Source organism: Chironomus tepperi, unplaced genomic scaffold (assembly GCF_022539635.2).
Source record: "Chironomus tepperi strain 1889 unplaced genomic scaffold, CSIRO-AGI_Ctep_v1 contig_309, whole genome shotgun sequence".
Classification (NCBI taxonomy): Eukaryota; Metazoa; Arthropoda; class Insecta; order Diptera; family Chironomidae; genus Chironomus; species Chironomus tepperi.
The window spans coordinates 3,428,113-3,444,132 of NW_027226431.1; the positions used below are offsets into that span (position 1 = coordinate 3,428,113).

The 16,020-nt window shown below is 31.0% G+C and overlaps 6 protein-coding genes across 6 annotated transcripts; all 6 read left to right on the plus strand.

Annotated features, from left to right (window-relative positions):
- Window positions 1-2,370: 2,370 nt before the first annotated feature.
- Window positions 2,371-3,973, plus strand: LOC139092839 (uncharacterized). Its single transcript, XM_070643384.1, has 7 exons — window positions 2,371-2,579; window positions 2,637-2,840; window positions 2,996-3,088; window positions 3,250-3,336; window positions 3,412-3,447; window positions 3,709-3,765; window positions 3,835-3,973. Exons 1-7 carry the CDS (start codon window positions 2,477-2,479, stop codon window positions 3,870-3,872), a joined length of 618 nt encoding a protein of 205 aa, XP_070499485.1. The 5' UTR covers window positions 2,371-2,476; the 3' UTR covers window positions 3,873-3,973.
- Window positions 3,974-4,953: 980 nt separating this feature from the next.
- Window positions 4,954-6,293, plus strand: LOC139092806 (skin secretory protein xP2-like). The gene is made up of 4 exons (XM_070643338.1): window positions 4,954-5,083; window positions 5,141-5,791; window positions 5,862-5,897; window positions 6,149-6,293. Exons 1-4 carry the CDS (start codon window positions 5,005-5,007, stop codon window positions 6,238-6,240), a joined length of 858 nt encoding a protein of 285 aa, XP_070499439.1. The 5' UTR covers window positions 4,954-5,004; the 3' UTR covers window positions 6,241-6,293.
- A 1,183-nt stretch (window positions 6,294-7,476) lies between these two features.
- LOC139092802 (uncharacterized) lies at window positions 7,477-8,961 on the plus strand. The gene is made up of 7 exons (XM_070643335.1): window positions 7,477-7,614; window positions 7,671-7,868; window positions 7,927-8,067; window positions 8,339-8,449; window positions 8,519-8,554; window positions 8,656-8,712; window positions 8,786-8,961. Exons 1-7 carry the CDS (start codon window positions 7,503-7,505, stop codon window positions 8,830-8,832), a joined length of 702 nt encoding a protein of 233 aa, XP_070499436.1. The 5' UTR covers window positions 7,477-7,502; the 3' UTR covers window positions 8,833-8,961.
- Window positions 8,962-9,667: 706 nt separating this feature from the next.
- On the plus strand, window positions 9,668-12,244 carry LOC139092813 (uncharacterized). The gene is made up of 9 exons (XM_070643347.1): window positions 9,668-9,805; window positions 9,868-10,005; window positions 10,181-10,843; window positions 10,898-10,957; window positions 11,162-11,179; window positions 11,235-11,573; window positions 11,866-11,901; window positions 11,961-12,017; window positions 12,100-12,244. Exons 3-9 carry the CDS (start codon window positions 10,786-10,788, stop codon window positions 12,126-12,128), a joined length of 597 nt encoding a protein of 198 aa, XP_070499448.1. The 5' UTR covers window positions 9,668-9,805; window positions 9,868-10,005; window positions 10,181-10,785; the 3' UTR covers window positions 12,129-12,244.
- A 319-nt stretch (window positions 12,245-12,563) lies between these two features.
- LOC139092812 (amelogenin, X isoform-like) lies at window positions 12,564-13,998 on the plus strand. Its single transcript, XM_070643345.1, has 6 exons — window positions 12,564-12,682; window positions 12,742-12,813; window positions 12,889-13,323; window positions 13,532-13,567; window positions 13,683-13,739; window positions 13,816-13,998. Exons 1-6 carry the CDS (start codon window positions 12,625-12,627, stop codon window positions 13,851-13,853), a joined length of 696 nt encoding a protein of 231 aa, XP_070499446.1. The 5' UTR covers window positions 12,564-12,624; the 3' UTR covers window positions 13,854-13,998.
- A 578-nt stretch (window positions 13,999-14,576) lies between these two features.
- LOC139092810 (uncharacterized) lies at window positions 14,577-15,872 on the plus strand. Its single transcript, XM_070643343.1, has 6 exons — window positions 14,577-14,736; window positions 14,795-14,821; window positions 14,880-15,086; window positions 15,262-15,297; window positions 15,382-15,438; window positions 15,502-15,872. Exons 1-6 carry the CDS (start codon window positions 14,607-14,609, stop codon window positions 15,540-15,542), a joined length of 498 nt encoding a protein of 165 aa, XP_070499444.1. The 5' UTR covers window positions 14,577-14,606; the 3' UTR covers window positions 15,543-15,872.
- Window positions 15,873-16,020: the final 148 nt, after the last annotated feature.

Genomic DNA, 16,020 nt, shown 5'->3' on the forward strand with positions numbered 1-16,020 from the left:
TTTGCTTTGTTTTGTATTACTCATTCGATTATTTACTCTCTTCTCTCTTTTTTGATGTTCCGCATCCAAAATAGTTGCTTAAAACATTTATTGTTCATCTTTAGTTCCATCACAGTTCATTAAAGTTAGCCTAATTAAGTACAAAATTCTGATGTTTGCCATACAGACGAAATGGATTCCCTTAGAAATTCTTTTGAAATTAATCTCACAATCAGGGAAGCTAAAAGCTCAGGAAGAGCACCGACTATGATTTGCACTGAAATAAATGGAACAAGAGTCAATATTTCGTCAACTGTACCTATCGTGGCTGAAGTTTACTTTGAATCAAATTCAAAGAGATATGAACATGAAAAGTTGAAGGTAGAGCCTAATTCCTACAAAGAAGTTCCTAGTTCAAATCATACAGCAGAAAATGGATCAACAAGAACCAAAAGAAGTCTGGACTTTCCTTCATCAAGCGTCACTGAAAGTCATTCAAGAACTAAAAGAAGCCTAAATTTTAAAAAGTCTGATTAAAAAATAGTTCCAGTATATACTCCTGCGACTCTTCCTGATGTAAGCTCAATTGATGAGAAAAAAAGGGATACAGGAGGAATCACATATCCATACAATTACGAAAAAGAGTATCAAAAATTAAAAGCTAAGGAATGGAAGTTTGATAGAGAAATGAAGAAGAAGGAAGAACGTCAAGTCAAAGAATATTATAAGCAGCACGAGAAGTTGATCGAAGGCTGGCAAAAGTTGAATGATAAACAAAATTCACTGTGGGAGAAAGAGAGGGAAAGGGAAAGAGCCAGAAAAGAAGAGTATAAAAAGCAAAGAGAAGAAAATGATAAGCGACTGCATGCTGAATATTTGAAAAAGAAAAGCCAAATGCAGCAACAGCAAAATGATCAAAAGTCAAAGAAAGACAATGAGAGAGAAAATAAAACTGTAAAATAACCCAAATATTTATTAAATTTAATAAAACTTCCTAAATTATTATTCTGACTATATACCTCAATAATTTTGAAGACTTTAAGGTCAAATCAGAATTTTCAATATCTTTAATTACCTCTTAAAATTCTGAATTGAATTAATTAAAATTTTAATTGGTTTAGCAGAAGTTTGGTCATTTTTATTTTGTCTTTGTGCATTCACCGTAGTATTATTGTATTATGTAGTCATCTTAACAAAAACATTCAGATGTAAATTTGGGTTTGACAATTGCACAAGTAGGCGCATATTGATGGCAAGTATTGCACAGTATTATTGAACATGCACGTAAAATTATTCTTACGTAATGGTTTAAAATCTCAACAAAAACAATCAGTTTGAAGTTTTGTAGGGTTCGAGTGTTACATTTAAGTATGCGCATATTGATTACAAGTTTTGCATGCAAGGCAAGTACTGGAATTTAAAAAAATATGTGCAAACTTCCATGAAATTATCGAACCCTAAAACTTCAACTAGGCAATACAAGGGTCAATATTCTTCAACCATTCTTTATGTCCATCAACTTTACATGTCAATGCTTTATTCAGAGCTGAAATTTAGATGAGCCATGATGATTAAGCAAATTTGATTATTTTTGCAAGATAGGCAATAAAAATTTATGCATGCGAAAAAAATTCAAAAATCGCTCGTTCTTATCGAGATCCTTTAGCGCATTATTGTTCTAGCGATCAGTATTTGGTTAATATAACGATTTTCTGAAGTTTAAACTTTATCATGATTGGATATTTTAAGACTTTTGTCTTGAAAGTTGTACTCTATAGAACTGAAGAATTAAAACTAGGGTTCGACAATTGCATAAAGGTATGCTCATACTACTCGCAAGATTATGTTTAAATTTACAATGAATTCTAGCACTTTACGCAATACTTTACATCGATAAAGATAGTGTTGTGCTTGGTATTGGAGATTGTCAAGTGTTAGCCAGGGATAGAGCCAGCTTCAGGCGGCACCTGTTGAAGGTCATTGATCAACATTGATCTATCCGTCCAGCGAAGTAAGTGAGTATGCAAAACTTGCAAGCATTATGCGCATACCTGTTATTCGCATAAATATTAAGTGAAGTCGATCGAACGACCGAACAAAGTGATTTAATAAGCATACCTTTTTATAAACAAGATTAAAAGATGCTCTAAAAAGGGTGTTTTTCTTTTACGTCATAATTGACGCACAAAATAAAGTAAAGATTTAAATTAATGATATCAGAATTAGCCTGACACAAATGGGAGAATTGTATGGAAATGATGTCTCTTATTTACATACATAATAAGGTATCAGATGGACATTAGCAATATTTAAATAACTTAAAAAAGAGATACAGAATTAAAAGATTCTGCCAATAAATTTTAATCAAGTCTTTTTTTAAAGAAGGTTTTTTAATATTTAATGCTTTGAATTTTCTAAGAAAATTTCAGTTAAAATCGATCCTCAAAACCATTGAGACATATAAATTAAGAAAAAATTTTTAAGAAAATAAAATAAAATGAAGTGGAATCAAATCCAGTCACTGTGCATTTATATGATGATCATTTGTATAATTAGTGTAGAATCTCATAAAAATTGGAATTATTACTATCCAATGCAAGGTAAGCTTGTGAATTTTAGACATTGAATTTGTTTAGAAAATTCTTCCTCATTTTCAGCATATCCTCCTTTTCCGGGTTATTATGGTTTTCCACAGCAAGCTAAAAAACCAACTAATACCTGCCTAGAATGCATTAAAAGATTTGAAAACTTTGCAAAAATGTTCAACTTTTTTCCATTCGGATATCCAAATTTTAACAACGGAAATGTCCAAAGGACTACATCTCCTACACCTGCTCCTACCATTCAAGCAACTCCTTCTTGTAAGTAATACTTTTAGTCAGGGGTGTGCAACGCATGTCATGTCATTTGACAACACACAGGTTGTCCATCACTGCTTTAAATTATAAATTTCGTGAATAATGAATTAAAAATTTCAATAATTCCATGATTTTCATACCCAATTTACTACCAACAGCTCCATCACCAATAGCATACACATTTCCTACAGTTACTGAAGCTCCACAAACAACTAGACCACCATTGCCAAGAAGAACAACAAAGAGGCCAGGTAAAATTTAAAGGCTTTTTCACTGATGATCTTACCATAACAGACAAAAAGCATGCTTTCATGGTACAGTACCTAAAAGCGATCTCATTGTCTGTTAGGGTTCATCTATTCTTATTCCTTATTATCAATTGTTTTATGTGAAAATATATTGTATTTTTTAGAGCCTGTATCGAGAATAGGAATAGAAGAAAATAATAGAGTCATATCGACAGCTGAGAGGATTCAAGCTATATACAAAACTACTAATGGTAATTTGAATATTCATTTATTCATTTTGATTTTTATTTAACCATTAACATTGATAAATAATTTTATTATTAAAGCTCCCGTCACACAGCAGTCATATTTTACGTATCCAGGTAATTAAAACAATAATTTAATCTGGTTTTGGTATTAAGAGTTTGTGAAAATAAGGGAGAGAATTGTGGATTTAAATTAAGAAAGGAAAAAAGGGGTTTATGTGAGAAACGGTCTAGTTCTAAGTCTACTTTTAAGGGCGACAAATGGTGTCTCGATGAGAAAGAGATCTGACTGTTAATAGTCATCTTTAGAACTGGACATAAAACAAAACAAATAAAAGCTATTCCAAACTAACGATTTTTTCCTATTTTTATTTCAAGAAATTAAAAATGCATTAAATTCCATGGATCAGCATTTAGCTAATATCAGAAGTCCTGGTAAGAATCATTAATGTTTATTTCAAAACTGAAATCATAATTAATTATTTATTTATCACAATTTTATAGTATACGGATTAAACCTTAACCCTTCATTTGGACGTTGAAGCAAAAGTACAGCTCGACTATGTAAATATGTACAGAAAATGAATGAGGTTTTCTTTTCTTAATTAATTCTCAAAATATAGATATTTCTATAAAAGACTGACATATGTACCTACTTATTTTAAATAAAAATAAATAATTGAAAACATTTAAAAATCTTTGTTATTTTTAACTTAAAAAGCATTTCTTAGTTTTATTTAAATCTATATACAAAAATAACAAGAAGTATTGACGTATTTAACCCCATGTCCCCTTCATTGAAAAATTCTTCAAATTCCAGAAATATCTCAAAATCATCCAACCAATTCCAGTTGGTCCAATAATCCAACACAGCTAGTAAATAAATTAAGAAAAAAAAGATTAAATATTATTAAGATAAAGTTCACATATTCTACCTCATTCTATCGAATTTCCAGTTGTTTTTGATGAACTAATGTAAACCTATGACATACTGATAATTTAGTAATTAATCTTTTCAAGCATGCCATAAGTTGCAAATTAATTCGTTAAAGATATTTGCGTCATCGATGTATTAAGAATGATGCTCTTAAATAAGCCTAAATTAAATCCAAGATTTTTCAAAGATAAATGATTATACGAAACAAATGTTAGAATCTTATGGAAATGTTGTCGTGCATTATCATATTCTGCAGGATATGAGTGTGAAGATGATCATTTGGGAAGATTTGTATAAGTAAAAATGAGATACAGAATTGAAAAATGTTGCAAAAAATTTTTTGTTAATATCAAACTAATATATTGGGTAGAAATTCGATGTAGACATATTCACATCGTATCATGGAAGGTATTGTGGATATGTTAAGAAATTTAAAGAGTAAAGGCTTCTCTTGAAGATTGGATTATTGTTCATAGAACCGACAAAATTCTCTCCAGACTTAGGTCGAATTCTGTCGATTATTTGGAATTGCATTCCAGTGAATTGCCACAAACTGGTTTTGCGATCTCAACATACTAAGTACATTCACACAGTATGGTGTGAATATAAAAGAGAAAAGAATTTTTTTGTAAAAGGCATGTTTGATGCTTTGAACTTACTATAGTAAAATTCAGTCTTTATCGATCCTCAAAACTATTAAGACATAAAAATCGAGGAAGGCTCTTTGAAAAAGTAAAATGAAGCGCGGTCAAATCCTACTGTGTATTTATTTAATGTTATTAGGCACTATTAGTGTAGAATCTTATCCAATACCAGGTAATTTATATTAGTTTCAGACATTGAATTTATTTTAAAAATTCTGAATTTTTTTAGCATCTCCATCTAGTGCCTGCCTAAAATGCTTAAAAAAATTAGAAAATTTCCTCCACCAACTAAATGTCCAACTCGGAAATCAAAATGTTAACAACAGAAAACCTCCTGCCCCTGCTCGTGTTGTTCAAGCAGTTCCAGTAGCTCCTGCCCCTGTTCGAGTCTATCCAGTAGCTCCAGTTGCTCCTGCCCCTGCTCGTTTTGTTCAAGCAGATCCAGTAGTTCCTTTCAATGATTTTGTCTATCCAGTAGCTCCAGCAGCCCCTGAACCTGCTCGTGTTGTTCAATTAGCTCCAGTTGCTCCTGCCCCTACTCAAGTCTATCCAGTAGCTCCTGCCCCTGCTCGTGCTGTTCAAACAGCTCCAGTAGCTCCTGCTCAAATCTTTCCAGTAGCTCCAGTAGCTCCTGCCCCTGCTCGTGCTGCTCAAACAGCTCCAGTAGTTCCTGCTCCTGCTCCTGCTCCTGCTCCTGCTCCTGCTCCTGCTCCTGCTCCTGCTCCTGCTCCTGCTCAAGTCTATCCAGTAGCTCCAGCAGCCCCTAAACCTGCTCGTGTCAATCAACCAGCAATTTTTAATCGTGTAGTAAGACTAGATCCTTTTGAAAATAATGAATCGCCAGCAGAAAGTATTCAAGCTATATACACAACCACTAATGGTAATTTATCTTTTAATTCATCCTTTTTAGTTGTTTTTATTGAACATTGCCTTTTAATTTCATTTTTAAGCTCCGGTCACACAGCAGTCATACATAACATATCCAGGTAAGTTACGTTACAAAGTTTCTCTTATTGTGTAGTGCTTTTAGGAATTGTATGAGGTTTAGGATTGTTGTCATTTAATAAATAAGAAATGAGAAAATTTGTATGCAACAAGTCTAGATGCATTTGTTCTAAGAACGACGAATATTTTCTAGAAGTGATTTTCGATCTTAGAACTAGACAGAAAACGGTTCTAACTACATTATATCAACTAAAGATTAACAAATAAAAATTTATTTTAATTTTATTTCAAGAACTTAAAAGTGCATTGAATCGGAGAGACAGTCAGCTGAGAGATTTTCAGAGATATGGCGGATACAATCTTAATTACTACTATGGACGCTAAATTACAGCTCGCTGCTTAATCAATTTTAAAAATGTATTTATTTTTATAAAAGACTGTCAAATTATAAATAAAAATAAATGAATAAAAATTTGATATTTCTGTTTTAAAAAGCACTTCTTAGTATGATTTGAATGAAACCTACATAAATTGCAGGATGCATTCGGGGGAGGATATTGAAGCATAAATACCTTGGCAACCCAGTTGAAAAAATGGATTAAAATTTGTGTAGATTAAGATTCGTTACATCTCCCGCTCAAACCTAGAGCTACAGTTTAAAATGTTATCCGAAGTAATTCTTTGATGACATTATTGTAGTCTCCAAAGGGAGGCTAAGAGTCGTTTCTATTACGTATGATTCGAAAAAGGACATTATTAAAAATTCCAGTCAATTTAAAGCAGATTGCAGTTCAACAAACATTTACATTTTTTCATATTTTTAACGTCAGTTTTTGCCTTATACTGCATACTGACAGTTTATTAATTAATTTTCTTAAGCTTTACGTAAGTTGTTAACGAAAACGTTAAAGAAATTTGCGTCATTGATGTTTTAGGAATGACGCTCTTAAATAAGTCCAATTTAGATCTCATATCTGTCAAAGGTAAATGATTCTACGACAGAAGTGGTGATTTGGAAATGATGTCGTGGATTAAAGTATCCAGTAGGATATTACTTATGTAATAGAACATTTATGAAATTTTCCATCTAGAACATTTAGGAGCATACATACTGACGAATGTGTTAATGTTCTGTTAATGACCACTTCTAATGTATTTTGACCAATTGGTATATGTTAGACATAGCGGTTATTTCTACTATGCTTAAAATCTGCTCAGTTCTTGCTAAGAGAATTCGGCTAAATTAATGAATTTGGCACTTTTTCAGAATTTTGTGTCGAATTTTTCAGATTTTTTTTACCGAATTCCTCCGAATTTCGAATATTTAAATAGTCTAGCTGAAGATTCGGAAGAATAGCCGAATTCGGCAAAACTGGATAACAATCCTGGCGATCCTATCAACATTTCCTCTTTTTTGCAACTTATCGTGACTTGCATTTTGCTTTATATTCCCGTAAAATGCAAAAAAAAACTAGTTTTACAATTTCGAAAAATTCAATACCATCACACAATATGGTGTGAATATAAAAAATTAAGAAAGTTTCTTAGTATTTAAAGTTTTGAATTTTCTAAAAGAAATTCAGTAAAAATCAAGCCTCAAATGAATTAAGACACGAAAAGTGATCCAGAAATTTTTGTAAAATAAAATGAAGTGGATCTTAGTTCTGTTACAGTTTGTTTATTTAATGACTTTTTGCATTGCTAGTTTGGAAACAAATAATGAACCATGGAAATATAATCCATACTTTCAAGTGCCAGGTTTATTATTAAGCTAGAAGATTCAAATCAACTCATTAATTTCTAATTATTTTCAGCTATTCCCTGGACATTTAATCCATTTACAAGTTATGTGCAGATTATGCAGCAAATTAGCAAATCAAATTATGATTTAGCAAAGCTCATCTACATGCGCAACTTAATGCCATTCGGTTATCCAAATTTTAACAATGGAAATGTCCAGAGCATTGCACCTCCTACACTTGCTCCTGTCATTCAAGCAACTGCTCCGACTGGTAAGTCTTTAAATGACAATTTTATTCATTTCCTTAAAATAATTTCTTGAATATTTAGCTAAATCCATTGATGTTAAATCCTCGATCCCCAACTTACAATCAACAGTTCAGCCAAATATAAACTACATAATTCCTAAAGTTATTGATGTTTTGCCAACTACTAGACAACCATTTCTAAGAAAATCCAATGTCAAACCAGGTATATAGTTTTTAATTTTATTAAGGTTTGCATTCTGTGCGACGATTCATATTTGTGGCTCAACCATTGGAATGTAACAGTTTATTTATTTCGTATATTGATATGTCGTTGCACAAGAAATCGTTGCCTTAAACTATTCAACTGTATTAACTAAAGCTCCTAGTCAATTCGCGTTCTTATGAAATTCTAGTCAGCTTCGAGCTCTTAGACTAACTTAAACTATGAACGTAATTTAAACAGCTTTAGAATCAAAAAATAAATTTAAATGCAGTTTCAGATCCAGAACTTTCACCAAGAATAGAGCAGAAAAGAGACGTAAATGAAAATAATGGATTTATACCGACAGAAGTCAGGAATCATGCTATACAAAAAACCACTAATGGTAATTCGTCTAGTTATTTATTTTATTTGGTTTTTCATTGAACATTAACTGTCAATTTTATTTATAAAGCTCCCGTTACACAACGGTTGTACTTTACATATCCAGGTAATTATATATGAAAGTCACCCTTAGAACTAAAGATAAAACTTTTCAATTATTAGCCTTTCAACTTAGGATTAACAAAAAACTTTAAATTTAATTTTTAGAAATTAGAAATGCATTAAATCACAAAAACTATAATCTGGCTAACATCAGAGGTCCTGGTAAGAATCATCATTTTTTTTATAGAAATTAAATTATATTTTTTATTTATCTTATTTTTTTTTAATTTTATAGCTTATGGTGGATTAAATGTTAACTCTACAGTTGGACAATCAAACTAAATTACATCCTGATTATGTAAATCTGTAATAAAATGGATAAGGTTTTCTCTACTAAACTAATTTTTTAAATATTGTTATTTTTTTAAAAGACTGACAAATGAATAAAAAAATTAAAATTTATTATATTTATTTTATAAAGCACTTTCTTAATTCAACCTACATGACAAATGTAAATATGTAGAACAAAGTAATAAATCTTGGTTCCTTATTAAAACTGGATAATGCAGTAAATTTTGAAATTATACAAGTTATACATATATATTTCAAAGAAAGCTTTGAATTTGGGCTCGTTCATTTATTAAGATAAGCAATAATAAGTGAACGACCCCTTACCAATTTATTTTCCTTAAAAATTTTTTTTAATTTTGATTTTCCTGTCAAAAAAAAGTTTTGATTGCAGAATGCAGTTTTAGAGACGTTTTAAATATCAGAATACAGTTTAAATGAACGATTTTTAAACATAGCTTATTGGAAAACTAGTTATTGATCCTGAAAGGCACAAGAAGGGAAAAAATAAAATTCCAACGTAATTTAATCCCAGACCGAGATCATCCTTGATCTCAATCCATGAATCACTATTTTTATTGTTTTTAAATTGTTTTTCAGAATTCTGCAAAATTATTCAGTCAGAAAGGTGCACCGAAGTCACAAGATATCATGTGACCATAAGAAATATTTAAATGTCAAAAAATGAGACACAATTAATCATGTCAACATGAGATTAGTTTTAAGATTAAAATTTTAATCAAGTTTTATATTTAAACCAATTTAATAAAAATTCTTCAATATTTAAAGTCTTACGGTTTCTAAACTCCTTTCACTTAAAATCGAGCCTCTCGGCGATCTAGTCATAAATTCTTGAATTAAAGTTTTAAAAATAAAAATTGTAAAATGAAGTTTAATCTAGTTTTTTTGTTAATAATGTATAAATTAATCATTAATGCAATTGTTGCAGAAACGCCAGTAAAACCAGGTTAGTAAAAAATGGAAAGTTTTTGGATATTTTCTAATATTTTTGACTTTTCATTCGAACAGAAGAACCGTACAATCCTCATACTATAACTTTGCCAATTTCAAAAAAGCAAATTACGATACCTAAAGTGGATAGAAGTGAAATTAATAGTGTTACAACCACTGAAGACAGAATTCGTACAATATTGAAGACACTTAAAGGTAAATTGTACTTAATAATCAGAAAATTTAAAAGTTAAATTCAAGGAATCTAATAGAAAGTAAAAGTTCATTTAGAGTAGCTAATATCTAGTTTTGGACTAACTTTTCAGAAGTTTTGTTGCATTACTCATAGTTTAGGAATAAACTTTTCTATTGAATTTTCTTTTAATTTCAGAAACTGATCAACTAAAGTATTTTCATTTTTAAATTTGACTGAATCTGCAACGGCTGGCCTTCATAACAAAAACACAGAAAATGCAGGCGCAGTTTTTGGGCGAACTGAGTCGAACTCTTGCTAAAAGAGATGCAGTAACGATCAACATAATTTATCATCTCCCATCCCAGACTTTATGGAAATAACTTGAAATGGACTTTATGAAGAAGGCTCCATGATGCGGCTTTCAAGTATCCGCTATTGTATTTTGTGAATACCAAATGGAAGCCGCCCACATTTAGCTATCATATGACTGTTATAGAGTGTTCATAAAAGAGTTTTAGAGGAGCTTTAAATGCTTCATCGCGAAGTTTTCTTCATTTATGTCACTCGGGCAAAAACAAACAGAACAGTAAGAACTTGTTTGTTTTAAATTAGCTTTAACGCGACATTTAATAACCTGTTTCGAAAATTTCCCATCACTAGAAATTAATGGACTTATTCACACTCGAAAGGAGAACAAAATTCATTTTTCATTCAGTATTATTTTTGTTTTTAGGTATAAATGATAAAAATTTGGTTGATTTTGCAGAAAAAATAAATTAAAATATTTAACTTAATTTGAAATGAATTGGATTTTATTATTATTATTTGTTGTCTCTCAGGTTGATGCACTAGCTTCAAGTAAATATGATTTTGTTTTGTGCTATTTACTATAAACAATTTGTAAATTTTCAGATCATTCTCAAGTTCAAGCTGATTATTTAAATTCTCAAGTACGCTTTATGCAAGAAATTAGTAAGTTATCTTTTTGAGTTTCCTGAGTGACACAAATGAAGAAAGGTCCGCTAAAGCACTTTTATTAACACTAAATGGAACCAGCCTAAATTTAGCAGGCCAATGGATTCCGTGACAGATTTTTCTTTGTTTGTGTTGCTCCAAATTCCAACAACTTCTGATTTGTCACATAATGATTGAATTTTCAATATTATTTCATTCCAGATGCCTTATCAAAATCAAGTGAGTTTATCCAATCCTTAAGTTCTTATTGACTTTAATAATTTTCAATTTTTAGATTATTCCCACCAGGAAATAAATGAAAGAACTAACAAAATATATCAAGACTTTCTGCTTTCTCCTTTAACACAAGAATATATTACTAATGTTATTGTGGCTCAGCGAGATATTGAACAAGGTAAACCAGAACCTCCCATCAATCTTATTGCTAACACTCCACAAGGTACCTTTAGTATTCAATCGAGTCCATCAAATCAACAATATCCATTAAATTATCAACAATATCCAATAAATTATCAACAACAGCCGTTTAATTATCAACAACAACAGTCTAATTATCAACAACAGCCGTCTAATTATCAACAACAGCCGTCAAATTATCAAACAAACCCAATAGGTACAGGAATATTATTTATTTTTCCTATTGACACTTATTGCAATGATGCCACCATGGCAAGTAGTAAACTTAAAACCAAGTGACAGCAACTTGGCGATGAACGCTCAAATTTGTCACTTGATTTCCATTTGGTTCTAAGAATACTGCCGTCTAGTTGCCATAATGACATATTTTAAATATGTGCTAATTAGAGGTTTGAATGACGGATATCCACGACGTCCATAATTTTCAGACCTCTAGTGCCAATCTGATTTTAATTTAATGGAACCTTAATTTTCTTTAATTTGTAAAGCTCCATCTGTATTTCGTCCTGCCATTAACTACCCTGGTAATATACGACAATTGTGTGTTCGTTTTTAGAAATAATGAAAATTCACATTTTTTTAGATATCAAAAATTCATTGAATAAGCCAGATTCTTCCCTTAAAGATATTGGAAGACCAGGTAAGATTTTTAATGATTTTCATTGCAAATTGTTATTAAATACACTCACTATTTATTTCAAATTTTCTTGCATGTTAACCAGTCGGAGGTGGATTGAACTCACTAGGATGAAGTCACTTGTACTGTTTAGATCTTAAATGTCTATGGGTATAAAAAACCGAAATTTCTAAAATATTAAAATTTAACTTAAAACAAAATTTTGAATAAAATGAAAATGAAAAAAGGAATTTTTTTTATCACATTTAGAAGTCAATATTTCAGTTCCAAAATTTTGAAAAATTTTCCGAATTCAACTAAACCAAAATAAAAGCACAAAACGATGATACAAAAAGTTATCACTTCCAGAATCTCAGATTGTCTAGCCATCGACAAATCACTTGACTTGAAACTATTCATTCATTGCGAGTTTGCTTAATTTGAACAATTCCAAATTTGAAACTAAGGAGTGTTACAACCTGTTTTGTATTTATTTGTAAATTTTCCAACTGGTCAGAAATTCAACAAAAAAAAATGAAATTTTCTTACATTTATTTCAGTAATATTTCAGTTTTTGGAAAAAGAAGGTCATCAACATTGAGCAAATATTACAGAAATTTTAAAGTTTAAAATGAAAATCATTTTATTTTTGGTCTTTGCAGTTTTGGAAGTGCATGCACAAGTTCCAAGTAAATAAAGCTAAAAATTGCACTTTGAAGTGTTTATAAATAAATTTTTAAATTTTTAGTTGATTCGCGAAATCACTTAGCATTGTTGAATGCTCAACTCAGCTTTGCACAAGATTATCAAAATGGTCAGGGTGAGTCTCAGTAAACCAATTGATTTAGTGCCTTCCGGTTTTAAAACATAAATATCTTTATTTCATTTACTCTAGTTCGTGCTGGATCAGATCGTGCAAGTCAAGAGGCAGCAGCACTTCAATCATACAGTAACTATATAAATTCACCAGCTATTGCTTCATTACTCAGTAGTCAACTACAACGACAGCAACAATTGTCTAATTTACCTACACGATTTGTAGCTCACACACCTCAAGGCTCCTTAAGTATTGAGACAAATCCATCTAATCAGCCGTTCCAGTCGAATCAGCCATTTCAAACGAATCAACCGTTTCAACCAAATGCTCAACCATTTTCATCAAATCAGCCATTTCAATCTAATCCACAGTTTCAATCGAATCAACAATTTCAATCAAATCGGCCGTTTCAAGCAAATCAGCCGTTTCAGCAGAATCAACAATTTCAATCAAATCGGCCAATTCAACTAAATGTTCAGCCATTTTCTTCAAATTATCCAACAAATCAAAGAGGTAATAATCTCAGAAAGCAAACAGAGTAGTTGAAATGGACGAAATTCCATCTCCAGACAAGCATGGCACTGAGACAGACTAGAAAAATGACCTCAAACTGGAGATGAGTTAGTTTGTGACTGGATTTTCGGACATTTCTACACCGTGTGCTTTCCAAGAATCTTTTGTAATGTATTAAAAAAATTAACTTTAATTTTTTTAAACTCAGCACCTTCACCTACTCGTCCACCGATTAACTATCCAGGTAATGTTTTACTCCTTATTTTCTTTTCAGGGTCGAATTGAATAAGAAAGCTTTCCATACAAAATTCGAATCGACTTTGAGCTTTGATTCAAAATTAACAAAATAATCTTTACAGATGTAAAAAATTCTTTGAATCAGCAAAATGCTAATCTCAAGGATGTTAGAGTACCTGGTAAGACTTTTTAGATATTTTCCTAGTTTTTCAATGAAAATCATTTTTTTGTGTATTTTTAATTTATGTTCACTAGCTAATGGAGGTGGATTGATGTCATTTTCTGGAAAATGAAGCTCTTTTTTCTTTCCATTTGTATTGTTGCGTGGCTATTGCATTTATTTTTTACTAAAAAAATTTAATTTATAGAACTTATTTCGAAAGAATCCAATAAAGAACTGTAGATCAGCTCATGATCTGCAAAACAAGTTTTCAGAAATTTTTTTGGTGACTCAGTTGTATCTGTTGATGTCAAATATACCCTTAAAGAGTTTTTGTGCGTCATACGGCAGAAAAATTTGGGTGTAACTGTTTTAGGTTCAATTCATAAATCATGTCCATTGATTTGTTTATCTTGACTTGAAATCTTTGAAGGTTTAGTATTTTTTTTTTTTTGTCGTGATGACGGTTTTGTCCCAATGGATGTTTTGCTTCATTCCAACTCTGCACAGTTGCATGGCCCGGGATATATCAATGCAATGTATCTAGCCACAATTTGTCGCGAATTTACAAACCGAGTTGGTGTGACTAGAAACATCAAAAGAGCATCTGAATCCGACTAGACTTTCCCTGGGATGGAACCCGGATCATTAGAATGACAGATGTTGACTTAACCGACTACTTGATGCTTACTACTAAGGTGTGCAACGAAAAATAAAAGAAAATCCGACAGTGATTCAGAGCTTTGACATCCTACAAGTTGTCATGATTGAAGAAAAAAGCTCAAAAACTTAGAAATCGAAGAAAAAAAGTTTAAATTGAAACAGGTTCTGAGCAAAAGAAAGAACTTATCCCTTTGTTGCTCAACAGATTGTGCAGTGTGATTTCATGCTTTTACCAATCATGAAGCAGTTCCTGATTCTTCTGTTTTTCATCGATCATGTGTACTCACAGAATGGTTTTGACGCATTCAAGATTTTTCAATCACCATTTTTTAGAGAAGCAAGTAAGCTTGCAGGTAAGAGAATGAACTGTATGCATATATGACATAAATTTATCGCTTCTATGTCTTTCAGCAAATATCAATTTTCCAAGCTATTCAGGTAATAAGATTCAAAATTAATTAAGTACAAAATAATTAAATTTATTCTAATATTTAAGGATTATCCAATTCAAATTCAACTTCTGGTTGTGGTGCTTGTTCAATTCCAAGTGCAAATGATATCAATTACTATACACGACTTGCACAGCAAATAGCAAGCAATAACAATTTTCCAAATATTCCAACAAATCAAGCAGTTCCAAACATTCAGCAAGTTATTAATTTCCCTGCTCCGGATTATGGAGCGTATACTCCTTCAACTGATGGTAATTATCATGAAATTTGGCAGGACTCATTAATGAATGTGCTTCCATTAGAAACCTGATTTAATTATGAATGTGAATTATTGTCCTTTGTGTTGTCTAAATTTGTGTAGTCAAAGTTTTGCCAATTCTAATGGCTTCAAAGTTAAAGAAAAATTAAATTTCTCAATTTTTTCAGCTCCGCCACAACGTCGACCGTCTTTTAAATATCCAGGTATGAACAATCAATTTTTACTGAGTTAGATGAACAGCATTTTCCCTAACATGCATTCATTCAAATATTTCTTTCTTATTTTAGAAATCAAAAACTCTTTAAATAGCGCAAATTCTCAATTAAAAACCATTGGAGTTCCAAGTATGTTGCATCAAAATTTAATGTAAAATTTTAAACTCTTAATATTGTTTCCTTATTAAACAGAAAGTGGAGGACTGGTTCTTCCCTACAGGACTGGAAAATGAGTTAAAGTCTTACTTCCTATTTCATGGAGTTCGTTTGTGCTAAGAAAGTCATCCCAACGAACTTACTTCTGTCATGTAAACTATTTATTAATAACTATTTTTAAATTTTTCAATAAATTCTTGTCCTAAAAGCTAAAAGTTGCAAGCAAAAATTAGAAAAATTTCATAAGTTTAACTCAAAAAACTGATCAGTCTTAGTGACTAAGATGTCAATTATTAAGCACATCAAAATTACTTAAACTCACAAAAAGTCCATACAAAAGCATTATTGAAATAAATTTGCAAGTTATAAGTACACAAAAAGTATGAATTGCAGAAATTTAAAGTCGAGTTTTGAATTTTTTACTTAAAACGGGAAGGGGATTTTGGAATCAATTCCTGTCCACCAAGTAATAATCTAGAAAATTGTATAAAAAAAGCTCGATCGACTTTACTGAAATTTTGAAAAGAGATACCTATAGACAATATATTTTGAGGA

Excerpts from the sequence above, each read along its gene's own strand:
- LOC139092839 (XM_070643384.1), top strand. The coding sequence starts at position 2,477 with ATGAAGTGGAATCAAATCCAGTCACTGTGCATTTATATGATGATCATT. Across the intron at positions 3,337-3,411 it reads TATATACAAAACTACTAATG|CTCCCGTCACACAGCAGTCA; the intron begins GTAATTTGAATA and ends TTATTATTAAAG. Across the intron at positions 3,766-3,834 it reads AGCTAATATCAGAAGTCCTG|TATACGGATTAAACCTTAAC; the intron begins GTAAGAATCATT and ends ACAATTTTATAG.
- LOC139092806 (XM_070643338.1), top strand. The coding sequence starts at position 5,005 with ATGAAGCGCGGTCAAATCCTACTGTGTATTTATTTAATGTTATTAGGC. Across the intron at positions 5,084-5,140 it reads AGAATCTTATCCAATACCAG|CATCTCCATCTAGTGCCTGC; the intron begins GTAATTTATATT and ends GAATTTTTTTAG. Across the intron at positions 5,792-5,861 it reads TATATACACAACCACTAATG|CTCCGGTCACACAGCAGTCA; the intron begins GTAATTTATCTT and ends TTCATTTTTAAG.
- LOC139092802 (XM_070643335.1), top strand. The coding sequence starts at position 7,503 with ATGAAGTGGATCTTAGTTCTGTTACAGTTTGTTTATTTAATGACTTTT. Across the intron at positions 8,450-8,518 it reads TATACAAAAAACCACTAATG|CTCCCGTTACACAACGGTTG; the intron begins GTAATTCGTCTA and ends TTATTTATAAAG. Across the intron at positions 8,713-8,785 it reads GGCTAACATCAGAGGTCCTG|CTTATGGTGGATTAAATGTT; the intron begins GTAAGAATCATC and ends TTAATTTTATAG.
- LOC139092813 (XM_070643347.1), top strand. The coding sequence starts at position 10,786 with ATGAATTGGATTTTATTATTATTATTTGTTGTCTCTCAGGTTGATGCA. Across the intron at positions 10,844-10,897 it reads GGTTGATGCACTAGCTTCAA|ATCATTCTCAAGTTCAAGCT; the intron begins GTAAATATGATT and ends GTAAATTTTCAG. Across the intron at positions 12,018-12,099 it reads TAAAGATATTGGAAGACCAG|TCGGAGGTGGATTGAACTCA; the intron begins GTAAGATTTTTA and ends CATGTTAACCAG.
- LOC139092812 (XM_070643345.1), top strand. The coding sequence starts at position 12,625 with ATGAAAATCATTTTATTTTTGGTCTTTGCAGTTTTGGAAGTGCATGCA. Across the intron at positions 12,683-12,741 it reads AGTGCATGCACAAGTTCCAA|TTGATTCGCGAAATCACTTA; the intron begins GTAAATAAAGCT and ends TTAAATTTTTAG. Across the intron at positions 12,814-12,888 it reads AGATTATCAAAATGGTCAGG|TTCGTGCTGGATCAGATCGT; the intron begins GTGAGTCTCAGT and ends CATTTACTCTAG.
- LOC139092810 (XM_070643343.1), top strand. The coding sequence starts at position 14,607 with ATGCTTTTACCAATCATGAAGCAGTTCCTGATTCTTCTGTTTTTCATC. Across the intron at positions 14,822-14,879 it reads CAATTTTCCAAGCTATTCAG|GATTATCCAATTCAAATTCA; the intron begins GTAATAAGATTC and ends CTAATATTTAAG. Across the intron at positions 15,087-15,261 it reads GTATACTCCTTCAACTGATG|CTCCGCCACAACGTCGACCG; the intron begins GTAATTATCATG and ends CAATTTTTTCAG.